We start from the raw sequence: 20,314 nt of genomic DNA, 5'->3' as shown, positions 1-20,314 counted from the left end.
GTCAAATTCGAAACATTGAGAAAAAACATATGTTACGGAGGAAGCCGATAAGAAGAAGATAAGACTCGAAAGCGCTTCTCTTATCTCTGCTCGGGAACTGAATAAGCTTCGCCAATGGCTTCTTCGTCTTTGTCACTCTCGTGGAGCTCCTCGCTTTGTTCGTCTCACACCTTCAATGTCGTCGGAAATGAAACCCTAAAAGTATCCCAGCGAAGGTCTACTTTGGAGGTTGTTGCCCAGAAGAAAGCCAAGAAACTCCGCAAGGTAAAGTCTTTTTTTTTTATTTTGATTTTTATTTAGATGAAAGAGAATTTGAATAAGCCTAGTGCTAATCTTTTATATCTCTAGTTTTGTTCCTGGTTAAAGAGAATGTTGTATTTGTTTGTTAAAGGTAATCTTGAAAGAGGATGTGTTGGACTTGGGCAAGCAAGGGCAATTACTGGACGTTAAAGCCGGTTTCTTCAGAAACTTCCTCTTGCCCACTGGAAAGGCTCAGCTCATGACTCCGCTTCTGCTCAAGTAATTCACATTCAACTTCAGAACTCGTATATCAAAATCTTTTACATGCGTTTTATAAACCCTTGTTGTTGTTTTGCTAGGGAAATGAAGATGGCAAACGAAAGGATAGAGGCAGAAAAGCAAAGGGTAATCTGAGATGAGTACATTCATTGTTTTTGTTTTGCTTTGCTCATCATGTGTGTTTTGACTTTTGAGTGATCAAGAAAAGCTCTTGTTTTAATATTCTTTTTTTTTCAGGTGAAAGAAGAGGCGCTACAATTGGCTACGGTATTCGAAACCGTTGGGGCTTTCAAGGTTAAACGCAAGGGCGGTAAAGGCAAACAAATATTTGGATCGTAAGTCTTGAGTGTTCGTGGCCTTCAGAATCATTTCTAGCCTCTTTTTAACTTGATATTTCTTTTTACGGCAGTGTCACAGCACAAGACCTTGTTGACATCATCAAGGCGCAGCTCCAAAGGTAACAGAACACTGAAAATTTTGATAGTTTCTCAGATGGGTCAAGCGCCTTGTCTCTAATATGGTTACTTCTGTGGCTGAGGTTTTAACAGGGATATAGACAAGCGCCTTGTCTCTCTTCCGGAGATCCGTGAAACCGGAGAATACATAGCCGAACTCAAACTTCACCCTGATGTCACTGCTCGCGTTAGGCTCAACGTTTTCGCCAACTAACAACCTTTCCAATAGTCAAAGACTGCTACTGCTGCATCCCCAAGGTATTTCTCTACTCTCCATGCTCATAATATGGCTTTTTGGTAGTTTCGTCTCAGTCTGAATTGAAATATGTAGTTAACTCTGAAAACATGGTTGTGTAATGGAGTTTAGCGTTTTAGGGTTTAGGGGCAAACGCAGATGCTAACTGGCCATTGCATTGTGTTTGGTGTTTTGAGGTTGCAGGAACATAGAGAAAGGGGGGAAGAGATTGGCCAGGATCAAAGTTTGTGAAGTTTTTCTTGTTAAATCTTTTGCTGCATTTGTCTTTTTTGCTATTTAAAAAAAAATATTTTGGAATCTTGAAAATGTTATAAATATTTTCTTGAAGCTATTTTGTAATACATTTGTCTGTTGAAGTAGATGGGCGCTTAAATTAACAACTAAACAAGCTGTAATAACCTAACAAATAACCATTAACCAGAAATCTGTAATGTATAAATGTATGTTGCCGCCTCTTGTTCCCACAAGATTTGACTATTATTAGAGAATTGGTTATTCAAAAGAAACAAAAAGCAGATGTTGTTTCGGTTCACTCCAATTCCGTTAACCAAAACATTTTGTTTAAAACAGTTGTAGCTTTTTTCCAATTTCATAATCATTTGATCTTGTTTTGTTTCTATCATCTTTGTTCTTGTTAGAAACCCTTTTTTCTTTTTGGGTCACAATGGAGTTCGGAGATGATAGGAGTCTTTACCTTAGAGACACATGGAGAGAAGCAAACACAATCTGCGGCGTCCTGCCCATGAATCCGAGCTCGAGCGGGATATGGCCATCCACTAAGCTCCAAGATCCTAAAGCCAACATTGAGTTCTGGAACTACATGTTTCCACATGTTGAGATCATTTTCCTCATCGTCACCGTCCTATGGCAATTCTTCCATTTCTTATTCAAACGTCTTGGCATGATTCGTTTCACTTCCCACATGCTTGTAAGTAAATCTTTAAAAACTGTTTCTTACTTTGATTCAAGCTCGACTAAATGTGTTTTGTTTGCAGACAGGAATTCTTCTCAGCAAGTCGTTTATGAAAGAGAATACACCCGCGAGGAATTTCTTTTCGACAGAAGACTACAAAGACACTCTGTTTGGTCTGGTTGGTGCGTGTTCTTACATGATGTTCTGGTTCTTGATGGGAGTGAAAATGGACTTGAGTCTAGTCCGCAACACAGGGAAGAAAGCCATCACCATCGGCCTCTCCTCTGTGTTGCTCTCTATAACGGTTTGCTCCTTCATCTTCTTCGTCATCTTAAGAGATGTAGGAACCAAAAAGGGAGAACCGGTTGTGAATTTCTTCGAAATCATCATCATCTACTCCATCCAATGCCTCTCGTCCTTTCCTGTAATCGGAAACCTTCTTTTCGAGCTGAGGCTGCAGAACTCGGAGCTTGGTCGCCTCGCTATGTCATCTGCTGTGATCAGTGACTTCAGCACCTCGGTCCTCTCTGCGGTTCTCGTCTTCTTAAAGGAACTCAGGGAAGAGAAAACTCGGCTTGGTTCCATATTCATCGGAGATGTTGTTGTCGGAAACCGTCCTTTGAAGCGTGCAGGGACAGTGGTGGTCTTTGTTTGTTTCGCCATATACGTTTTCAGGCCACTGATGTTCGTTATCATCAACAGAACACCTTCTGGTCGTCCCGTGAAGAAATTCTACATATATTTAATCATCATTCTTGTCTTTGGGTCAGCCGTTCTTGCGGACTGGTGCAAGCAAACTATTTTCATCGGACCTTTTATTCTAGGCCTAGCGGTTCCGCACGGACCGCCTTTGGGATCTGCCATCGTCCAGAAGTTCGAGTCCGCGGTTTTCGGCACATTCCTTCCCTTCTTCGTGGCTACATGCGCCGAGGAGTTTGATACTTCTATGTTACACTCTTGGACAGATTTCAAAAGTATCTTCATCATCGTCTTTGTATCCTTTGTCGTCAAATTCGCCCTCACCACACTCCCTGCCTTGTTGTTCCGTATGCCCGCAAATGACTGCCTTGCTCTCTCTCTTATTATGTCCTTTAAAGGCATCTTCGAGTTCGGCGCTTATGCGTTTGGGTTCCAAAGAGGAGTAAGTATATACTTATATTACATTTGTTTATAACATTTTTGAGATACAAACCAGTTGAGTTGTTTTTTTTTTCTTCATTTTACAGTCTATTAGGCCTGTGACCTTCACCATCTTATCTCTTTACATCTTGTTGAACTCTGCAATCATACCTCCGATCTTGAGACGTATATACGATCCTTCGAGGATGTATGCAGGATACGAGAAGCGGAACATGCTTCACATGAAACCAAACTCCGAGTTGAGGGTTCTGTCGTGTATCTACAGAACCGACGACATTCATCCCATGATCAACCTCCTTGAAGCTACTTGTCCTTCAAGAGAAAGTCCTGTAGCTACTTACGTCCTTCACTTGATGGAGCTCATAGGACGAGCTTCTCCGGTTTTCATCTCTCACCGTTTGCAAATAAGAAAAAGCGAGGACACTTCTTATAACTCCGAGAGCGTCATTGCCTCCTTTGATCAGTTCCACAAAGATTTCTTCGGCTCTGTTTTCGTCAGCACTTACACGGCTATATCTGTTCCCAAGACGATGCATGGAGACATATGTATGCTCGCTTTGAACAACACAACGTCTCTCATCATCCTTCCTTTTCACCAGACTTGGTCTGCTGATGGATCTGCCATTGTTTCCGACAGTATCATGATCCGGAAACTGAACAAGAGCGTCCTCGAGCTCTCTCCTTGCTCTGTCGGAATCTTCATCTACCGGAGCAACAATGGTAGGAGAACGATCCGAGAGACGGCTGCAAACTTCTCATCTTACCAAGTATGCATGCTTTTCCTTGGAGGTAAAGACGATAGAGAAGCCTTAACACTCGCCAAGCGCATGGCTCGTAACGCGCGGATAAAGATCACAGTGGTTTGTCTGGTCTCTTCTGAACAAAGAGCCAATCAAGTAACTGATTGGGATCGAATGCTCGATTTAGAACTGCTCAGAGACGTGAAGAGCAATGTTCTTGAAGGTGTCAGCATTATCTACTCCGAGCAAGTAGTGGATGACGCCTCACAAACATCAACACTGTTAAAATCGATTGCAAATGAATATGATCTGTTCATCGTCGGAAGAGAGAAAGGAAGGAAGAGTGTTTTCACGGAAGGGCTTGAGGAATGGAGTGAGTTCGAAGAACTTGGCGTGGTTGGAGATCTCTTGGCTTCACAAGATCTTAAATGCCAAGCTTCGGTGTTGGTGATTCAGCAGCAACAGCAGATGATTTAGGTTTTAAATATACAACCATGATAAAATTCAACGCTTAGAAATAACGTTGCCTTCATATACAAGTAATGATTACAATGTTTTTGATTAGTGTATATATTTCATACAAGTTTGTTTCAGAAGTTGTGATGACAGTTAGGTTATTATGCTTGTTTGGGAGGTCGGGCGACTGGCAGGACATGTCAAGTCAGCTGTAACACCCGGTTTCCTCGAAATAATATAAACGCAAAGTTAACATAATAATAGATACTGAAAGAATCATAAACTCCGCATTATAATATCAAGTTAAATACATGACCATAAGTCAAACTGAAAATACTGATAACAACATAAGTCAGAAATATAAAGATAACATAAATCCGAAAATCTAACATAAACGATAAAAGTCCAAAAAACCTAAAAATCCGATAACGATAAAAGCGATAGAAGCCCAAAAACCCAATAGCACCGGTCCGATAATCACTCTTGCTCGTCGGTCTCACCTGAAAGGGGAAAAGAAAGGCGGGGTGAGCAACATGGGAGTTGTCCAGCGAGGTATGTGATGCTAAACCGCAAACCACTGACTCAGTTCATAGCACTACAACTATGTAGGCTTAAGCCCTAGCATAAAACAAACACGGTGTCTATTATACCACACAAAATAACAATCAATGCGCTAATAGCATACAGCTACTCTCTGCACCACACATTTCCTCATAAGGATATGCACATATACTCGTAGTGTCGCTAGTATAGTATGTCTCTGTACCCCCGCCCATCATAGTGTCGAATGCAAACGTCTCTGCACCACGCCCAAAACAGTAGCATCGAAGCTCAAACGTCTCTGAACTCACGCCCGTAACACCATAGCGTCGAAGCTCAGACATCTTTGAACTCACGCCCTCTCGCATAGCTCCTACTCATAACTATGTATATACATATATATATATATATATATAACAGTTCTTAACATCAATCAATAAAATCAACCGTTGAATCATCTATTATCCTAGTTCCGGTTTAACAATCAATACAAATAATGATCAATCAAGTCTCTTAAAAATAATGATCAATAAAAATACCAGACTTTTTTTTATCCGAGACAAAGCAAACTACAACTTTGTTCATTATTTCCGACTTCATTTTGGCTATATGGTTATAGTTGATCCACAAGGAACAAGTGGTGGTTTGGCATTGTATTACAATACTGATTTCAACAACAACATTATATACACCTGTAACAGAATGATAGAAGTTGAAGTGTAAATTTGCGGGAAAAAGTATTTATGACTTGTATATGGAGAAGTCGTTCAAAACAAGAGGGATCAAGTACGAGAAAGACTGGCGAGGTATGGACTACAAAGACAGAACCTTGATTTATTATATGAGACTTGAATGAGATTACTAGAAATTATGAAAAACAAAAAAAAGACCTGACAAAAACATCGGATCCTTTATGGGTTTTAATAATATTATAAGAAATTGTGGTCTACTTGAACTTTTAGGTTTGGAAAATACGATATCATGGCAAGGAGGAAGAGGGAACAAAATGGTTAGATGCAGATTGGATAAAGCATTGGCAAACGAGGACTGGCATACTTTATGTCCATGCTCTTTAACAGAAAACTTGGGATTAGTAGAATGTAACCACATACCGATAATAGCAACTATTGAGGACGAAGTTACAAGGAGGAGAGAAATTTTTCGGTTTGACAAAGGATGGATCAAACAAGAGTGTCTACTTGAATCTATTACCCCTGGATGGTTTTCAGATATTGGCCGACCAGAACAAGACTTTGTGACTAAGTTGAGTAATTGTAGACACGAAATTTCCAGATGGAAGAAAAATAACCCTCCTTATGGAAAAAAGAAGATAAGTGAGTTACAGAAAGCTTTAGATGAGGTTAAACAAGACTAACTATAATTCAAAAGGATATATTAGAAATTTCCAGAAATTTACATGAGGCATATAAGAGATGAGGAGGATTATTGACAACAAAAGAGTAGGAATATCTAGCATACTGCAGGGCATTCAAATACAAAATTTTACCATGAACTGACAAAACAAGGAAGGTCTAGGAACATGATAATTGGTTTACATAAGGATGATGGACAGTGGGTAACAAAGGATCAGGAGGTGGAGAATGCGGCGGTGGATTATTTTACAGATATTTTCACATCTATTTATCCATCTAAGTTTGATAATTTTCTACAAAGTCCTGACAACTATTACTGAACAGAAGAGGAAGTTTGACAAGCTTTGCTTATGATGCATCCTGTAAGAACACCAGGACTTTGGTCTAGAGGAAGTCCTGACAACGCTTTTTTCTAGCATGCGTGTCACATGGTCTAGATGGATATTATCGAGCAGGTGAACAATTTCATGAGAACATAGAAATTGGATGGGAGGCTGAATATGAAAAATATATGTTTGATTCCAAAAACTCAAATACAAACGGATTTACGTCCAATCAGTCTTTGTAATGTGGGTTACAAGATTATATGAAAGGTCCTATGTAAGCGACTAAGGAATTGCCTACCAAAGTTAATCTCGAAAACACAATCTGCTTTTGTCTTAAAAAGATAAATATCAGATAACATATTAATAGCGCAAGAGATATTCCATGGATTGAGGACAAATAAATCATTTCAGTAGAAATTTATGACGATCAAAGCAAATATGAGTAAAGCTTACGACAGGGTGGAATGGAGTTTTGTTCAGGCACTACTCACGAAAACGGGGTTCGATTCACAAGGGATCCAGTTGAGGATGAAATGTATCATATCAGTGCAATATAAAGTGCTGATAAATGGCCAACGTCGTGGTCACATAATCCCAAAAAGAGGTTATGGCAGGATGATCCTCTATCTTTTTATTTCTTTATTATGTGTACGTAGGCTTTAATAGCCAATATTTTGAAAGCAGAGCGTGAGAAACGATTGACAGGTCTGAAAGTGGTTAGGGCCTGCCCGACGATTTCTCATCTCCCTTTTGCAGATGACAGCTTTTTCTGTAAAGCTTAGAAGGAGTAGTGTCAAACGATTCAACAAATCTTAACGAACTACCAAAAAGTGTCTGGTGAACAAATCAATTTTGCAAAATCATCGATTCAGTTTGGGCACAAAATAGATGTTGCAATTCAGCAAGAAATGGAAAATATATTCCATCCAAAATATAGGAAGTATGGGTTTTTATTTGGGAATATCCGAATGTCTTGTGAAGATGTAAGATGTCTGCCCTGAAGTAGTCACTGACGTAGTTGCTGAAGCAGATGTCGTGTTGAGTGGTGAAGAACATGTGGAGTCAAGATGCTAAGCTGGAGTCGTGTAGACTTGGAGAGCAGGGAGTATCTTGGAGATATGGAAAGAAGAATAAACTTGAGTAGCAAGTTTATGACTTAAAGAAAGAGGAATAAGTGCATTCCAAGAAAAGTAAAGTTGCACATTGATATGGAAGATGTCCATACATGTTGCCTTGGAGACTAGAGTTTCGGGAACATGGAGAATAACTATAAGATAGCTATGGGTCGTCTGTATAGAGACAGAGACACAGAGGCTGATCTTATAGAAAGAGAGAGAAGCTCTTGGAAGTGTTCTGGGTCGTGCTGAAGCAGTAGCTGAAGTACTCGACGGAAGAGAGACACAAGCGGGTAGCTTAGTAATCTTTCAGTAGCAGTTGTTAGGGTGTAACAGACTGTGTAAAGCTGATTAAGCAGAACTTGTAATAGAGTTTACAAGGCGATTTCTAATAAAGCAATAGTTGGTTGCTTGTATCTATTTTGTGTCTTGATTTATCTTCTGCATTACTCAATTGTGGTGTCATCTTTGCACTTACAAGTGGTATCAGAGCGGGGCACTTAAGTTATCGGTGTTATCCTTAAGGTGAAGATGGACACGATTATTTCTGTGCAGAAGGCGATCGTGTTGAATGCAGACCAGTATGGTCATTGGAAGGCTCGCATGAAGCAGATGATTCGAGGAATCAATGAAGATGTGTGGACAGTTGTGGAGATTGGTTGGGAGGAGCCTACCATAGTCACATGAGGTGAGAAGAAGCCTAAACCAAAAGAGGATTGGTCAGAGGCAAAACGCAATGCATCAAAATTTAATGCAAAGGCGTTGTCGGTGATTTTTGGAGCTGTTGAAGCAGAGCAGTTTCAGCTGATTCAGGGGAGTACTTCGGCTAAAGAGACGTGGGAGATCCTGCTGAATACGTTTGAAGGAGATGAGAGTGTCAAGAGGACACGTCTAGATCATCTTGGGTCGCAGTTTGAGAATCTCAGGTGGTCTGATAATGATTCTGTGGCGAGCTTCAGTGCCAAACTCAGTGCTATGGCGCATGAAGCATTTGTACTTGGGAAGAAGTACAAGGAGAAGAAGCTGGTAAAGAAGTTACTACGCTGTCTTCCAGCAAAGTTTGGAGCTCACAAGGTGGTCTTACAGATGACTACAAACACGGATGAGCTCAAGTTTGACAAGCTTGTGGGTATGCTGAAGGCAGAAGAGATGGAAACATACAGTAGTTCAGTCTCTACATCAAGCAGTGCGCCAAGGAGTGTGGTGCTTGTAGCTGGTAAAGATACTGATAGGTTTCAAAAGATTGAAGATGACATTGGTATGCTGGTTAGGAATTTTGGTAAGATGAATTCTTCTGGTGGGAGGAATCAGTATGGTCGCCAGGGAGGTGATCGTGACAATGGCAGAATGAGAGAAATCTCAAGTGCTATGAGTGTGGAGGAGTTGGTCATTGTTGCAGGCTGGGATTCAGACTACACGGATGGCTTGACTGAGGTTTGGTATTGGTTCGGCTTGGACAGATCGGACGGACGGACAGACGGAAGATTGGCTAGACGGCTGCGATGGAGTAATGGGACGGCCAGTTTATACCTGAAACAAGGATGAACCTTTTTATGAGTTTTATGATTTCTATATGAAGAACAGAAAATAAACTATATAAGAAATGATAAACTGAAGCAAATATGATTCTTATGGATTTTCTTTTAAGATTCAAAACTAAATGATATGCAAAAATGAAAACAATTCAAATAAGAAGGATAGAAAGATGGATGATGGGATCTTTGTTGCTGGACGTGTGTCTCTCTCAACAAGGATCAGTGGATGGAGAATGGACTGAGGATGGAATCCGGCTTGCTTGATATGAATCTCTTCCAAGCTGGATCGATGGATGGAATGGATAGATGGATATAGATCGACTCTCTCAGTCAATGGACGAACAGATGGTCTTGAATCACACAAGGCTCCCTGGACGTGGCTTCTTTAGGTCTTAGTGAATCACACACAAAGAACTAGAGAAATAACAACAAAGAATACACAACTTTGTTTAAAAGAAAACAATTTCTTATTACTTTAAAAATGATCAAGGGTCTTTTACAATGAACTATGACCTGAGCTTATATAGGCTCGACACTGGGACAACTATAACGTTCCTATGACTCAAAAGGAAACAAAGTACACGAAAATTAAGTAGAAAAATCATAAGCTAGGCTCCTTGAAGATATCTAGCCGTTAGGCTTGATTTGAGCCTCTCCAAAAGGAAACTTGACTGAGCCTTGTATCTAGACAGCTTCTGGATATGCCCATGATCTGGAAGCCTTCCTGAAATACTCCTTAGTCCACATATGAAAGAATATGGCCGTTGGTCTTCAAAGAGTTGTTGTGAAAACTCATTTACTCCTCCTAGTGTGAACATGGCCGAAAAAGGAAAGTTGTTGGCCATGAAGATTCGCCTGTTTCTCTGCATGCTGGTCCATCTAAACTCTTCTGGAATGTCTTCTGGAATTCTTGGATCGTGTAGGGTATGTCTTGGTTGCCTGATCTCGATTTGGAAATGGTTGGACCAACTGATTATGCAATCTTTCCATAATCGGCTCCTTATAACCGGGTTTGGGAAAATGGTTATATCTTCAACTTCACTGAGCCTTTTCTCCTGATTCTTGGCTTGTCGGATCCACAAAAGATCCCTCTTGAGATCCATAATTGAGTTTGGCCCGGGCCGCTTCTTGGTTTGGCTGATTTTCTCTTCTAAGGGCCGATACTCGCAAACGGATGGGCTGGGAAACCTCCAACTTGTAAAATTCATAACTTCTTGCTCCACGAAGCTTTTCTTGTAATTCCAAGCTTCAGTGATGAATGATTGAGCTGTCATTCTGTGGAAATTGGTTTCATGCCAAAATTCCTTCTGGTGGTTGAGATGCACTTCTTTGAATGAACCTTGGTCGCAGGTAGCTCTAGTGAGGTAGTTGTGGCAGTTGTTGCTTATCTGGCTGAGCATTGGTTCAGGTACGGTTTCTGTGCCCGCAACAGTCATATAAGGGCTGACTGTCCTGTAGCACAGCAAAGAGAACTTAATTGTTCTGAGTGCAGAGGTGTTGGACACACACGACGTGAATGTCCAAACTCAAAGAAAGGAAAAGGAGTTCCATTGCAGTCGTCTGATGATTCAGAGTATGAAGAAGATGGAAAGGTGATGAAGAATATGGTTGCATTTGGTGCACGCAAGGAGAAATCTAGTGGATCCTCGGATTCAGATGTCAGTACAGACTCTGAGGATTATCACGTGATGCTCAACAAGTGGTTGAATCTCAAGAATGAGAATCTGAGGTTGCAACACGAATTGGTGCATGGCCGTGAGCAGTATGAAGATCTTGCTGAAGAACTTGCTGCTGTAAATGAGAATTATGAGTCTCTGGAGAAGGAGGTTAGCAAATTAAGGGAGGTTTCTATTGATTAACGTGAGAGAGCAATGATGCTGGAACGTGATTTGGCTGAGAATCGCAAACAGATCAGGATGCTCAACAGTGGATCCAAAGAGTTGGATAAGATACTCTCGATGGGTCAACCAGCCAAGGCGAATTGGGGACTGGGATATCGAGGAGCTGAGAGTACTAAGGAAGTACAACAGAAGGGGCTATACATTTCGTGCATGGGAGCACATCAAAAAGAGGAGCCAAAGGAGCTTGTCAGGAAGTACGTCGGGACATACGACAGGGAGTAAGGCAGGAAGTTCTACAGCGCGCAGCTGTGAGTAACAAGCCGAAAGTAGTACATTAGTGCAAGAATATGAAGGTCAGACAGGAAGTTCTGAAGCATGGTTGTGCAACTGGTACAAGGAAGGAGACTGATCGGTGCATCAGCAACTGTGTCAGGCCAAGCAAGAAGCAACATCGGATGTGCTGTTGGTTATGTGGGAAGGTTGGACACAAGAAGGTGGAGTGTTTTGCTCGTAGGAAGAGCAGAAACATGGCCAAGAAGGTGAACAAGACGTTCACTAAGCCCAAGAGGGTTGAAGAAGTGTCCTTAGCCAAGAGTGGCTTACTTGATGAGATCAAGGATGAGACATCAGAAGATTGATGCAGCTCTGGTAGGAGTGATCTTGAGGTTGATCAAGAAGCATCAAGTCTGGAGCCAGGACACGAGGTTGTTTGTGGCACAAAGGGGAAGGAGATCGAAGTGTGTCAGGAAGTGGTGCGAGATGATCTTCAGGGGTGTGATAGTGAAATCACTCCAAGACGATAGCAACGAGTGCAGATGGCACTCGGTGCGGATGGGGAAGGGCTCATGGTCAAGAAGAAGACACATGACGGAAGCCTGGTCCTCAACAGAAGTGGGTCGAGAGGTAGCTTGACAGGTGGATCAGATCGTGATGTAGTACTTGTTATTCCGCTGCAGCAGGGACTGTGTCATGATTATACATGCAGAAAAAAACGGTGGGTCTGTAAGGCTTGACATCTAAGCATTTGTTTTAGCTTAGTATGCAATCAAGCAGGGGGAGAATGGTGATGTTCTGGTCCTTAGTATGCATATCTCATGGGGGAGAAAAGCATAGTGTGGTGCACATCTTGTGGGGGAGAAAAGCACATTTGGTATGAAAGTTTCCAGGTGAGGAACATGGTTGCAACGTGGTTGCTGAACCAGAAGAGTGTTGTGCTTGATCGGCACACAAAACTAAAAAGAGGAGATTGAAGATGTAAGATGTCTGCCCTCAAGTAGTCGCTGACGTAGTTGCTGAAACAGACGTCATGTTGAGTGCTGAAGAACATGTGGAGTCAAGATGCTAAGCTGGAGTCGTGTAGACTTGGAGAGCAAGAAAGTATCTTGGAGATATGGAAAGAGGAATAAACTTGAGTAGCAAGTTTATGACTTAAAGAAAGAGGAATAAGTGCATTCCAAGAAAAAGAAAGTTGCACTTATTGATATGGAAGATGTCCATACATGTTGCCTTGGAGGCTAGGGTTTCGGGAACATGGAGAATAACTATAAGATAGCTATGGGATCGTCTGTATAGAGACAGAGACACATAGGCTGATCTTATAGAAAGAGAGAGAAGCTCTTGGAAGTGTTCTGGGTCGTGCTGAAGCAGTGGCTGAAGTACTCGACGGAAGAGAAACACAAGCGGGTAGCTTAGGAATCTTTCAGTAGCAGTTGTTAGGGTATAACAGACTGTGTAAAGCTGATTAAGCAGAACTTGTAATAGAGTGTATAAGGCGATTTCTAATAAAGCTTAAGGGTTGCTTATAGATGTTTGTCTCTTGCTTTACTTTCTGCATTACCTTATTGTTGTGTCATCTTACACTTACATCCTGGAGGTTCAAAACACACAGATTTTTGGATTCTTTCATGAAAAGATGCATAAAAGGGTGAATGGATTAACATTTAAATATCTGAGAAAAGGAGGGAAGCAATTACTTATAAAATCAGTTGCAACGGCTATGCCAAATCATGTCATGTCCTGTTTTAGATGACCAAAAACAATTACGTCAAAATTAACAAGTATTATTATATCACAATGTTGGTGGAGTTACAAAGGAAATGGAAGGGGTATGCACTTGATTGCTTGAAATAAACTATGTTTTTCAAAAGAGGAGGGAGTTATAGGATTCAAGACCCTTGTGGACTTTAATACATAAATGCTACGAAAATAGTTCTGGAGATTAATCAAAAAGCCAAACTTTCTATTTTCTAAAGTATTTAAAGTTTAATACGTCAGGAACACGAGCCCATTAGAACCAATACGATCATATTCGTCATCGTATGGTTGGCATAGTATTGTATCAGCTAGATCTCTGATAAGCAGACGACTATACAAAAGGGTGGAACATGATCGTCTATCTCAGTATAGAATGATCCTTGGAGCCCAGCCAACCGCCTGAGACCAGCAACCAGTAAATCAACTCTTTTTGACTATGCACTTATTGTAGACAAGCTCATCAAACCTACATCTCACAAGTGAAATTCACTGATTTTAAGGACATTGGTGGAACCAGAAGATGCATCACTCATAGAAAGCAATCCGTTAAGTCAGATACCAACGATGGAAAAAGAAGGATGACACTTTACACAATCCAGAAAATATACGATCAATCTGGTTATCAATTAGAAAAACTTTACCATTATAGAGTTCGAAATGCACCATTTTACACCTGGATACAAAGGCTATGTGAGAACACTCATGAAAAATATGTGTTCACCAAAGCTAAAACACTTTCTTTGGCAAATTATTTCAGGTTGTTTACCAATGAGGAATAACCTAATATCAAGAGCAATAAAATGGGATGTCCTCTATGAAAGGTGTGGAGCATAAAAGGAATCAATAAACCATATTTTATTTGAATGCCCACCAGCTGTTCAGTTACGAGACTTATCAAAGATACCCACGAATCTATGTAATTTTCCTCTACAGTCGATTTGTGTGAATATGTATTATTTCTTTTGGAGGATCTCATGGCAAATCTATACTATTAAAGCATAATCCCTACTAGGATTCTGCCTTTGCTTCTTAGAGATATTTACATCATATCTCGATCCTCCTTTCTGCACAGCTATGGGTTCTCTCCTCATCAAGTTTCAACTTGTTCCATAATCTCCAAAGTTCTCCAAAACGTACCTAAACCTATAAATGACCTAGAATAGACTCGAATTATATAATATACTCTAAATATGACCTAATATATGGCCTAAAGTAGTAAATACTAGGGCAAATCAGCTAGTGAATCTGTTTTTCCATGTTGGTGTTGATAAATTCAATCCATATTACCGCCGTACTGCTGCTTTCTGGTGAGATTCTCTGAATTTTGAGCCTGCTTGATATAGGTTTGACTATTCCTACTTGAAGTTGCAAAGCTTTACCCTCTATTGAATTTTGACCATGAAATCTTATGGTGATTTCTAAATATGCCGTTTTCCAGTGTTTCCGGTGCCCTTTTGGAGACTCTTTTGTTACTCCGACGAACCCATTTCCACTTCAACTTCCTGGTAAGGTCATTCTTTCTCTTTAAGCTGATTAAGGTGATATTTGTAATGTTATACTTATTTGGTGATCTGCTTTGTTTTACCGGCTGTGATAGTCGTCTCCCTTCAGCTCTTGTTGGTGATTATCCTCCACCCACCTTAGACTCAATTTTTTTTTTTTTGCTGTTGAAAAAGAGTCTCCACCTTGAGCTGATGAGTCATTTGTTTCAAATCTATCTCCCTAAATCAGACTTTTTGCAAACGTCACCTTCTTTGAGTTCTTCTTTATGATTTCTTTCTCCACTCTAGGAATGTTCTTCTTACTCTTATCAATTGTGCCTTGTAGATAATAAACTCCATCGTGATATTTTTATGATATCACCTTCTTGTTATCTTTGTAGAAGTACACATGAATTTTTTTCTTTTATATTTGCAACCTGATTTTTCTATTAAAAAAGCCTGATTTTTCTAACATCCCACAGGAAATTAAATTTCTATTCACCTCCAGTATGTATCTAACATCTGTGAGTATCACTTCATAGCCATCTGAATTTTATTTTTCCAATTTGTTTGATGTCACATTGAATGTTATCAGCCATTAACACTGGACCACCATTGAATTCCTTGAAATCAAACATAACATCCAAAATCCATAATCCATAATCCATTCTTGGTTAGTGTCTTGTGCACTAGCTGTTAACACTAATAGTTGCTTCGGCTCCATTGTAAGTTTGCAGACTCTGAATGTCTCCTTTCAGGACATTCACTTTTCCAGTGTCCTTCTCCACAGATAAAACAACCTGTTTTTTTAGAATCTTTGATTGGACTTAGATATGCCCCTGCCGTTAGATTTTCCTCTCCATGGATTTGATTTTCCTTCATAACTTCTTTTATCTGATCTGCCCTTTGATTCTACATACAAGCCCTCTGCGTCAGGCCTACATACAACTAGTGAATCAAATTACTGGGGCAAGCTAGATAGAACTTGAATTATCTGGTCTTCATCGCTAATGTTGATATTTAGACTTGCAATTAAGATCTGAAACTAGCTTAAGAAAAGTATCCATGTTTTCCTCCATGCTCTTGTGATCTTCCATCTTGAAGCTCGCAAACCTTTGCTTCATGTAAATCATGTCAGGAAGTGTCTTCGTTTGGTAATCTCTTTCCAGAGCCTTCCAAACTCCTATCGTAGTAGTTTCCTTCATCATCTTATGCAGAACCAAATTTCCTAGGCTCATGCATATTAGATTCTTTGCCTTTTTTCCTTCAGCGGATCTACTTTGACTTCTGGCAGTTCTTCGTCTTTATTCTTCATGTATCAGAAGGCGTGATCGAAACTTCCTGAATCATATAATCTAACCCTAGAAGCTCCAATTGCATTAGCATCTTGTACTTCCATAACCCAAAATCACCTTTTCCATCAAACTTCTCAACTTCAAACTTTCCCGATATTGATTCTATATCTCCTCCTAGCACTTGTAATCAAACTTGGATTGCTCTTATGACACTTGTTAGGTTTTAAACATTTTCTTAGTGCTTAAACTTAGAATGAAATCAATATCAAAACTCTCTCTCTTTATTCACATGGTTTCCTTACAAAAACAAAATATAATTCACAAGTTTTCCTTAAGAACCATAACCTTAACTATTGATTCTATTGTCTCTCTCTATTTCCCTAGCTCTCGTATTTTTTTTCTTCTTTCTCGGATGCCTTCAAAAGCCTATATCACCTCTATATTTTTAACACTCACCATCTTCAATATCTTATTCCCTTTTGGATTCATATCACGTCTTTGACCGATATGACAAAGAGAAAATTAACGTCTTTTTCTTATTTGGTTTTGTATCTAATTCTTGTTGGACTAGAATTGTAGTTGGGCCAAGATTTGAGTCTTTCTCTCTATATACACTATTTAACTTAATTATGAATTTAATGGAGAATACTAGTTTCAAATTTGATTAGGGAATTGAACTTTTAAAATTTTGGTTTCAAATTAAAAAATAATAAAGATTAGAAAAACATCGTTTACAATTCATTAACCACAGTAAAAGACCAATTTTGTAATGGTTAACTTGAGTTAGGATGAATATGCGGTTTATTGATTCTTTTTTTGTGAGTTTTTCTTTTGTATAATCTGGGATATTCCAAATCTACAAAAATGCTTACATTTATTCTTAAGTATTCAAATGAACCATAAGTAATAAATTCATATCTGCATGGTCACACGATAAACTGTAGTAGAGTATCTTTAAATCTAGACGAAGATCGCCTGTAATTAGACCACCACTATGTGAGTATTTTTTATACTATCTTATGGTGCCTGAATCACTAAAAATATGAAAATTTAGTTTCATAAAATTAATATATATATATCTGTGTTATTTTTCTTTAATATTTTAATGTTTATTTTCCTTGGCAATTGAACACAAAAAAGAAGGAATAAGCATAATCATGACATTGTAGGGCTCAAAAAGAGAAGAAAAACAAGATTTTCTCGTACAATCGAAATTTCTTATTGTCTGTAAAAGAAACGTACTATACTAGTGCTGAAATCATTTTTAAGCAGTACCAAGTTTGGCCTTTTGCTTTAAGGAAAAGACCAATTAATAGAGTATGTAATCTCTATATAATCACTCTCAAGTCTTAACTTTTCCCTTAAGCATAATAAATATACAAATAGTACATGGGTAATATATATTTTAATAAAATGGATACAAAACTTGTTTTTTGAGTTTTAAGTATATGATACTACAATTATAGCACAACTACAGCTCCCATTGAAATAATTAAAAAAATAATTCAATAATGAATAACTTAAGATAAAGTTTCAATATTAAAATCCACAAAGCACCTCATCCATCTTGTAAGAAGATACGTTAAGATCTGCACTTCCACGGTAATTAAATCAAAAATCAAATTCCTTCTATTTTACGTAGAATTTTTGGATTTAACTTTAAGAGATGTAGCTGTAAAATTTCCTACAGATAAAAAAATGATGTTTTAGAAAATAAGATTTTTACAACCATTTTTTGTGTGTTTTTGCTGTAGCTTTAATTTTTTTATTGTAACTTTAAAAATCAAGATAAAACATGATTGATAGTATTTAAGGTTGTAGATGAAAAATAAAGTCAAAGTCACTTCTTACAGTCCAACCAATCACCTCCATATGTTTTCACTAGTGTTTCAAAAAAAAAATCACATTTTATGCAAATTTTATAATTATTTAATATATGATGAAATACGTTCTGTATTTTCTGTCCTACTATTATTCAATATACGTTTTGTTAAATTATAAATATTTTTTCATTTGGAAAAGCTTAACTTCTTAATCTTTTAGTTTTAAATACATGTGTATACGTTTAGTAATTATTTTCCTATTTTAAAAGATCTATTTGATCCGTATGGAGTTTTAAAACTTTCAATATTTTGAGTCACTTTAAATGAATGTAACCCTTTTTCTTGTAACTGTAAAAGAATGTAACCTACACGAGAGTAACGATCCCTAGCCTCTTTGCTCTCGAAACCAACATGGAAACTCTACAATTGAGTAAGCAAAAAATCAAAGAGATTTGGAAGGAAACAAATTACTTTTCAACTTTAGAATCATAAAAAAGCCCCGGCTATTATGTTGGTGATAAGACCATCTTCAAAAGACCAAGACAACATGTGTGTATAACCCATTATAGAGCCTCCAATTCTGAATGCAAGTCATAAGAATACATGTATATATTCTGAATGCAAGTCATAAGAATACATGTATATATTCTTCTCGCGCGTCAAAATTCCTTGAAATAGTATTAAAAGAATTGATGTTTGTTCTAAATGACATTTCCACATCATTTGTGGCATAATATATGATTTTTTTTGTGGATAAATCATTTGGTTTCCTTCCCTTAATGTCTCTTTGCTAAGAATGTGAGGTCGTTCCATAGAGATTTATGTTTTATTGATAGTTAGACCATCTCAAACTTGAGTAATAGAATAATTTTTCGTTGTAAAAAAAAATGTCTCTTTTCACTAAATCCGGTGTTTCATTAGAAAGTCATAAGAACTCAAATACCAACAATTGATGGTGCTAAAACTCTATTTTACTCATTGTTTTCAGATTTTCTAATTTTCTAATCAAATCTCACAATCTTCATGAAAACACCACAACATGTTCTAATTTTATTGCCATTTAATAACTATTGCAAGAATATTCTTTCAGAAGATTAGGAACCAAATTTCCACAAAAAATGTTTTAAATATATTCAATATATTTATTAGGTGTAGATTTTGAAACCTTGATTAAATTCCATATTAAATATGGTATTGGATTTCATCATTTTAATTAACAATATTAAGTTGTTTGTTTTTTAAAACTTAAGAGATTTTTATATTTATAAAGAACATTGTTAGATTTGCCTATAGTTTAATACATTACCAAATTTATCAAAATAATTTGACTATAATTACATTTACGAGCATGAATAATTTGTATCGGACGGATGCTTTGAGGATTGTTTTCTTGTTTTTTTATTTCCGTTTTTATGATTTTATCAATATATATTTGAAATTTTCTTTTATCTATTATTCCCTCCTTTGGATATATATAACGTTTTAGGACCTTTCACATAGATTAAGGCAGTTGATACAATACCTTTTTTATCCTTTTCGTTATATTTTTAATGCTGAGAATTTATTGTAGGTTATTATTATTATCATCACTATTTGGTCAAATGTAATTGATTCCAATTTCTATTTCTTAATCATTTCGTGGGTTGAAACTTGAAAGAACAAAAATAGCAATTGTGCTAATACTATTAGTTTGTTTCTTCAATTATTAATTTTTTAATTGCTGAAATTTTTTATCTCTCATAAAACACATAAAATACGTGTTGTTTCTACTTGAAGCTTGGGATTGTTGACCGAATTGTATAATAACAATGAAAGGGTAATTAATAAATCATTTACCATCATGGAAAACGTCAACTATTTCAAAACAAAACAAAAGTTCTAAAACGTCATGTAAACAAAACGGAGGGGAGTAAATTTTTGATATTGGAAATGTTCTTTGAGTATTAATTAAATGAAAATTTCATAAATTGAGTTTATTGATTTGAAATTAAAAATGCGGATGTTTCACTTTTAATTTTATAGAAGTAAATGGCGTAAAAAAAATTGTAGAAGTAAAGAGTTCAGCAATCATTCAGAAATCTAAATCTCAACAATCCTTTTAAATATCTGAACTTTAAGAGATTACAAATTGATGCTTGATAAAAAAGACAGAGGATTCCAAATAGAATCTTGAATCTCGACTTCTATTTTTTCCTTTGAAGAAGGCCCATATGATAATGTGTACACAGTGCACACCTAGCTTTTTTAGCACATAGACAAAAGATCCGGTTGTGGATCTTCAGGACCCACCGACATCCCGAAAAATGATAAAACATCAAATCTATTCTTTACTAGTTGTTGGCTTACCCATCGACTTTCCGGTTCTCATCTCCCCTTTCAACAAAATATTACATTATACACCTTGAACATACTTTTTGTAAGGAACATACCCTTGAAGTTTCCAATTTCTATATTTAAACACCCTCCAAAAAA

The 20,314-nt window shown here is 37.8% G+C and overlaps 2 protein-coding genes across 4 annotated transcripts; both read left to right on the top strand.

The window, feature by feature from the left end:
- Positions 1–1,589, top strand: LOC111214963 (50S ribosomal protein L9, chloroplastic-like). 3 transcript variants are annotated; one of them, XM_022717848.2, is made up of 7 exons: positions 1–264; positions 392–519; positions 600–645; positions 757–854; positions 929–976; positions 1,068–1,232; positions 1,414–1,589. In XM_022717848.2, exons 1-6 carry the CDS (start codon positions 115–117, stop codon positions 1,186–1,188), a joined length of 591 nt encoding a protein of 196 aa, XP_022573569.1. In that variant the 5' UTR covers positions 1–114; the 3' UTR covers positions 1,189–1,232; positions 1,414–1,589. The 3 variants fall into 3 exon arrangements, with proteins under 3 accessions (XP_022573569.1, XP_022573568.1, XP_048601580.1); XM_022717847.2 differs by having other exon boundaries at positions 1,407–1,589; XM_048745623.1 differs by lacking the exon at positions 1,414–1,589 and having other exon boundaries at positions 2–264; positions 1,068–1,233.
- Positions 1,590–1,828: 239 nt separating this feature from the next.
- On the top strand, positions 1,829–19,013 carry LOC106428547 (cation/H(+) antiporter 4). The gene is made up of 3 exons (XM_013869300.3): positions 1,829–2,158; positions 2,226–3,284; positions 3,370–19,013. The coding sequence occupies exons 1-3, from the start codon at positions 1,895–1,897 to the stop codon at positions 4,498–4,500; spliced, it is 2,454 nt and encodes an 817-aa protein (XP_013724754.2). The 5' UTR covers positions 1,829–1,894; the 3' UTR covers positions 4,501–19,013.
- The last annotated feature ends 1,301 nt before the right edge of the window (positions 19,014–20,314 follow it).

This window comes from Brassica napus, chromosome A1 (genome assembly GCF_020379485.1).
Source record: "Brassica napus cultivar Da-Ae chromosome A1, Da-Ae, whole genome shotgun sequence".
NCBI classification, from domain to species: domain Eukaryota; kingdom Viridiplantae; phylum Streptophyta; class Magnoliopsida; order Brassicales; family Brassicaceae; genus Brassica; species Brassica napus.
Note: the sequence above shows the minus strand (reverse complement) of the source record. Positions and strands in the feature narration are given on the sequence as shown.

Excerpts from the sequence above, each read along its gene's own strand:
- LOC111214963 (XM_022717848.2), top strand. The coding sequence starts at position 115 with ATGGCTTCTTCGTCTTTGTCACTCTCGTGGAGCTCCTCGCTTTGTTCG. Across the intron at positions 265-391 it reads AAGCCAAGAAACTCCGCAAG|GTAATCTTGAAAGAGGATGT; the intron begins GTAAAGTCTTTT and ends TGTTTGTTAAAG. Across the intron at positions 646-756 it reads TAGAGGCAGAAAAGCAAAGG|GTGAAAGAAGAGGCGCTACA; the intron begins GTAATCTGAGAT and ends TTTTTTTTTCAG.
- LOC106428547 (XM_013869300.3), top strand. The coding sequence starts at position 1,895 with ATGGAGTTCGGAGATGATAGGAGTCTTTACCTTAGAGACACATGGAGA. Across the intron at positions 2,159-2,225 it reads GTTTCACTTCCCACATGCTT|ACAGGAATTCTTCTCAGCAA; the intron begins GTAAGTAAATCT and ends TTTTGTTTGCAG. Across the intron at positions 3,285-3,369 it reads CGTTTGGGTTCCAAAGAGGA|TCTATTAGGCCTGTGACCTT; the intron begins GTAAGTATATAC and ends TTCATTTTACAG.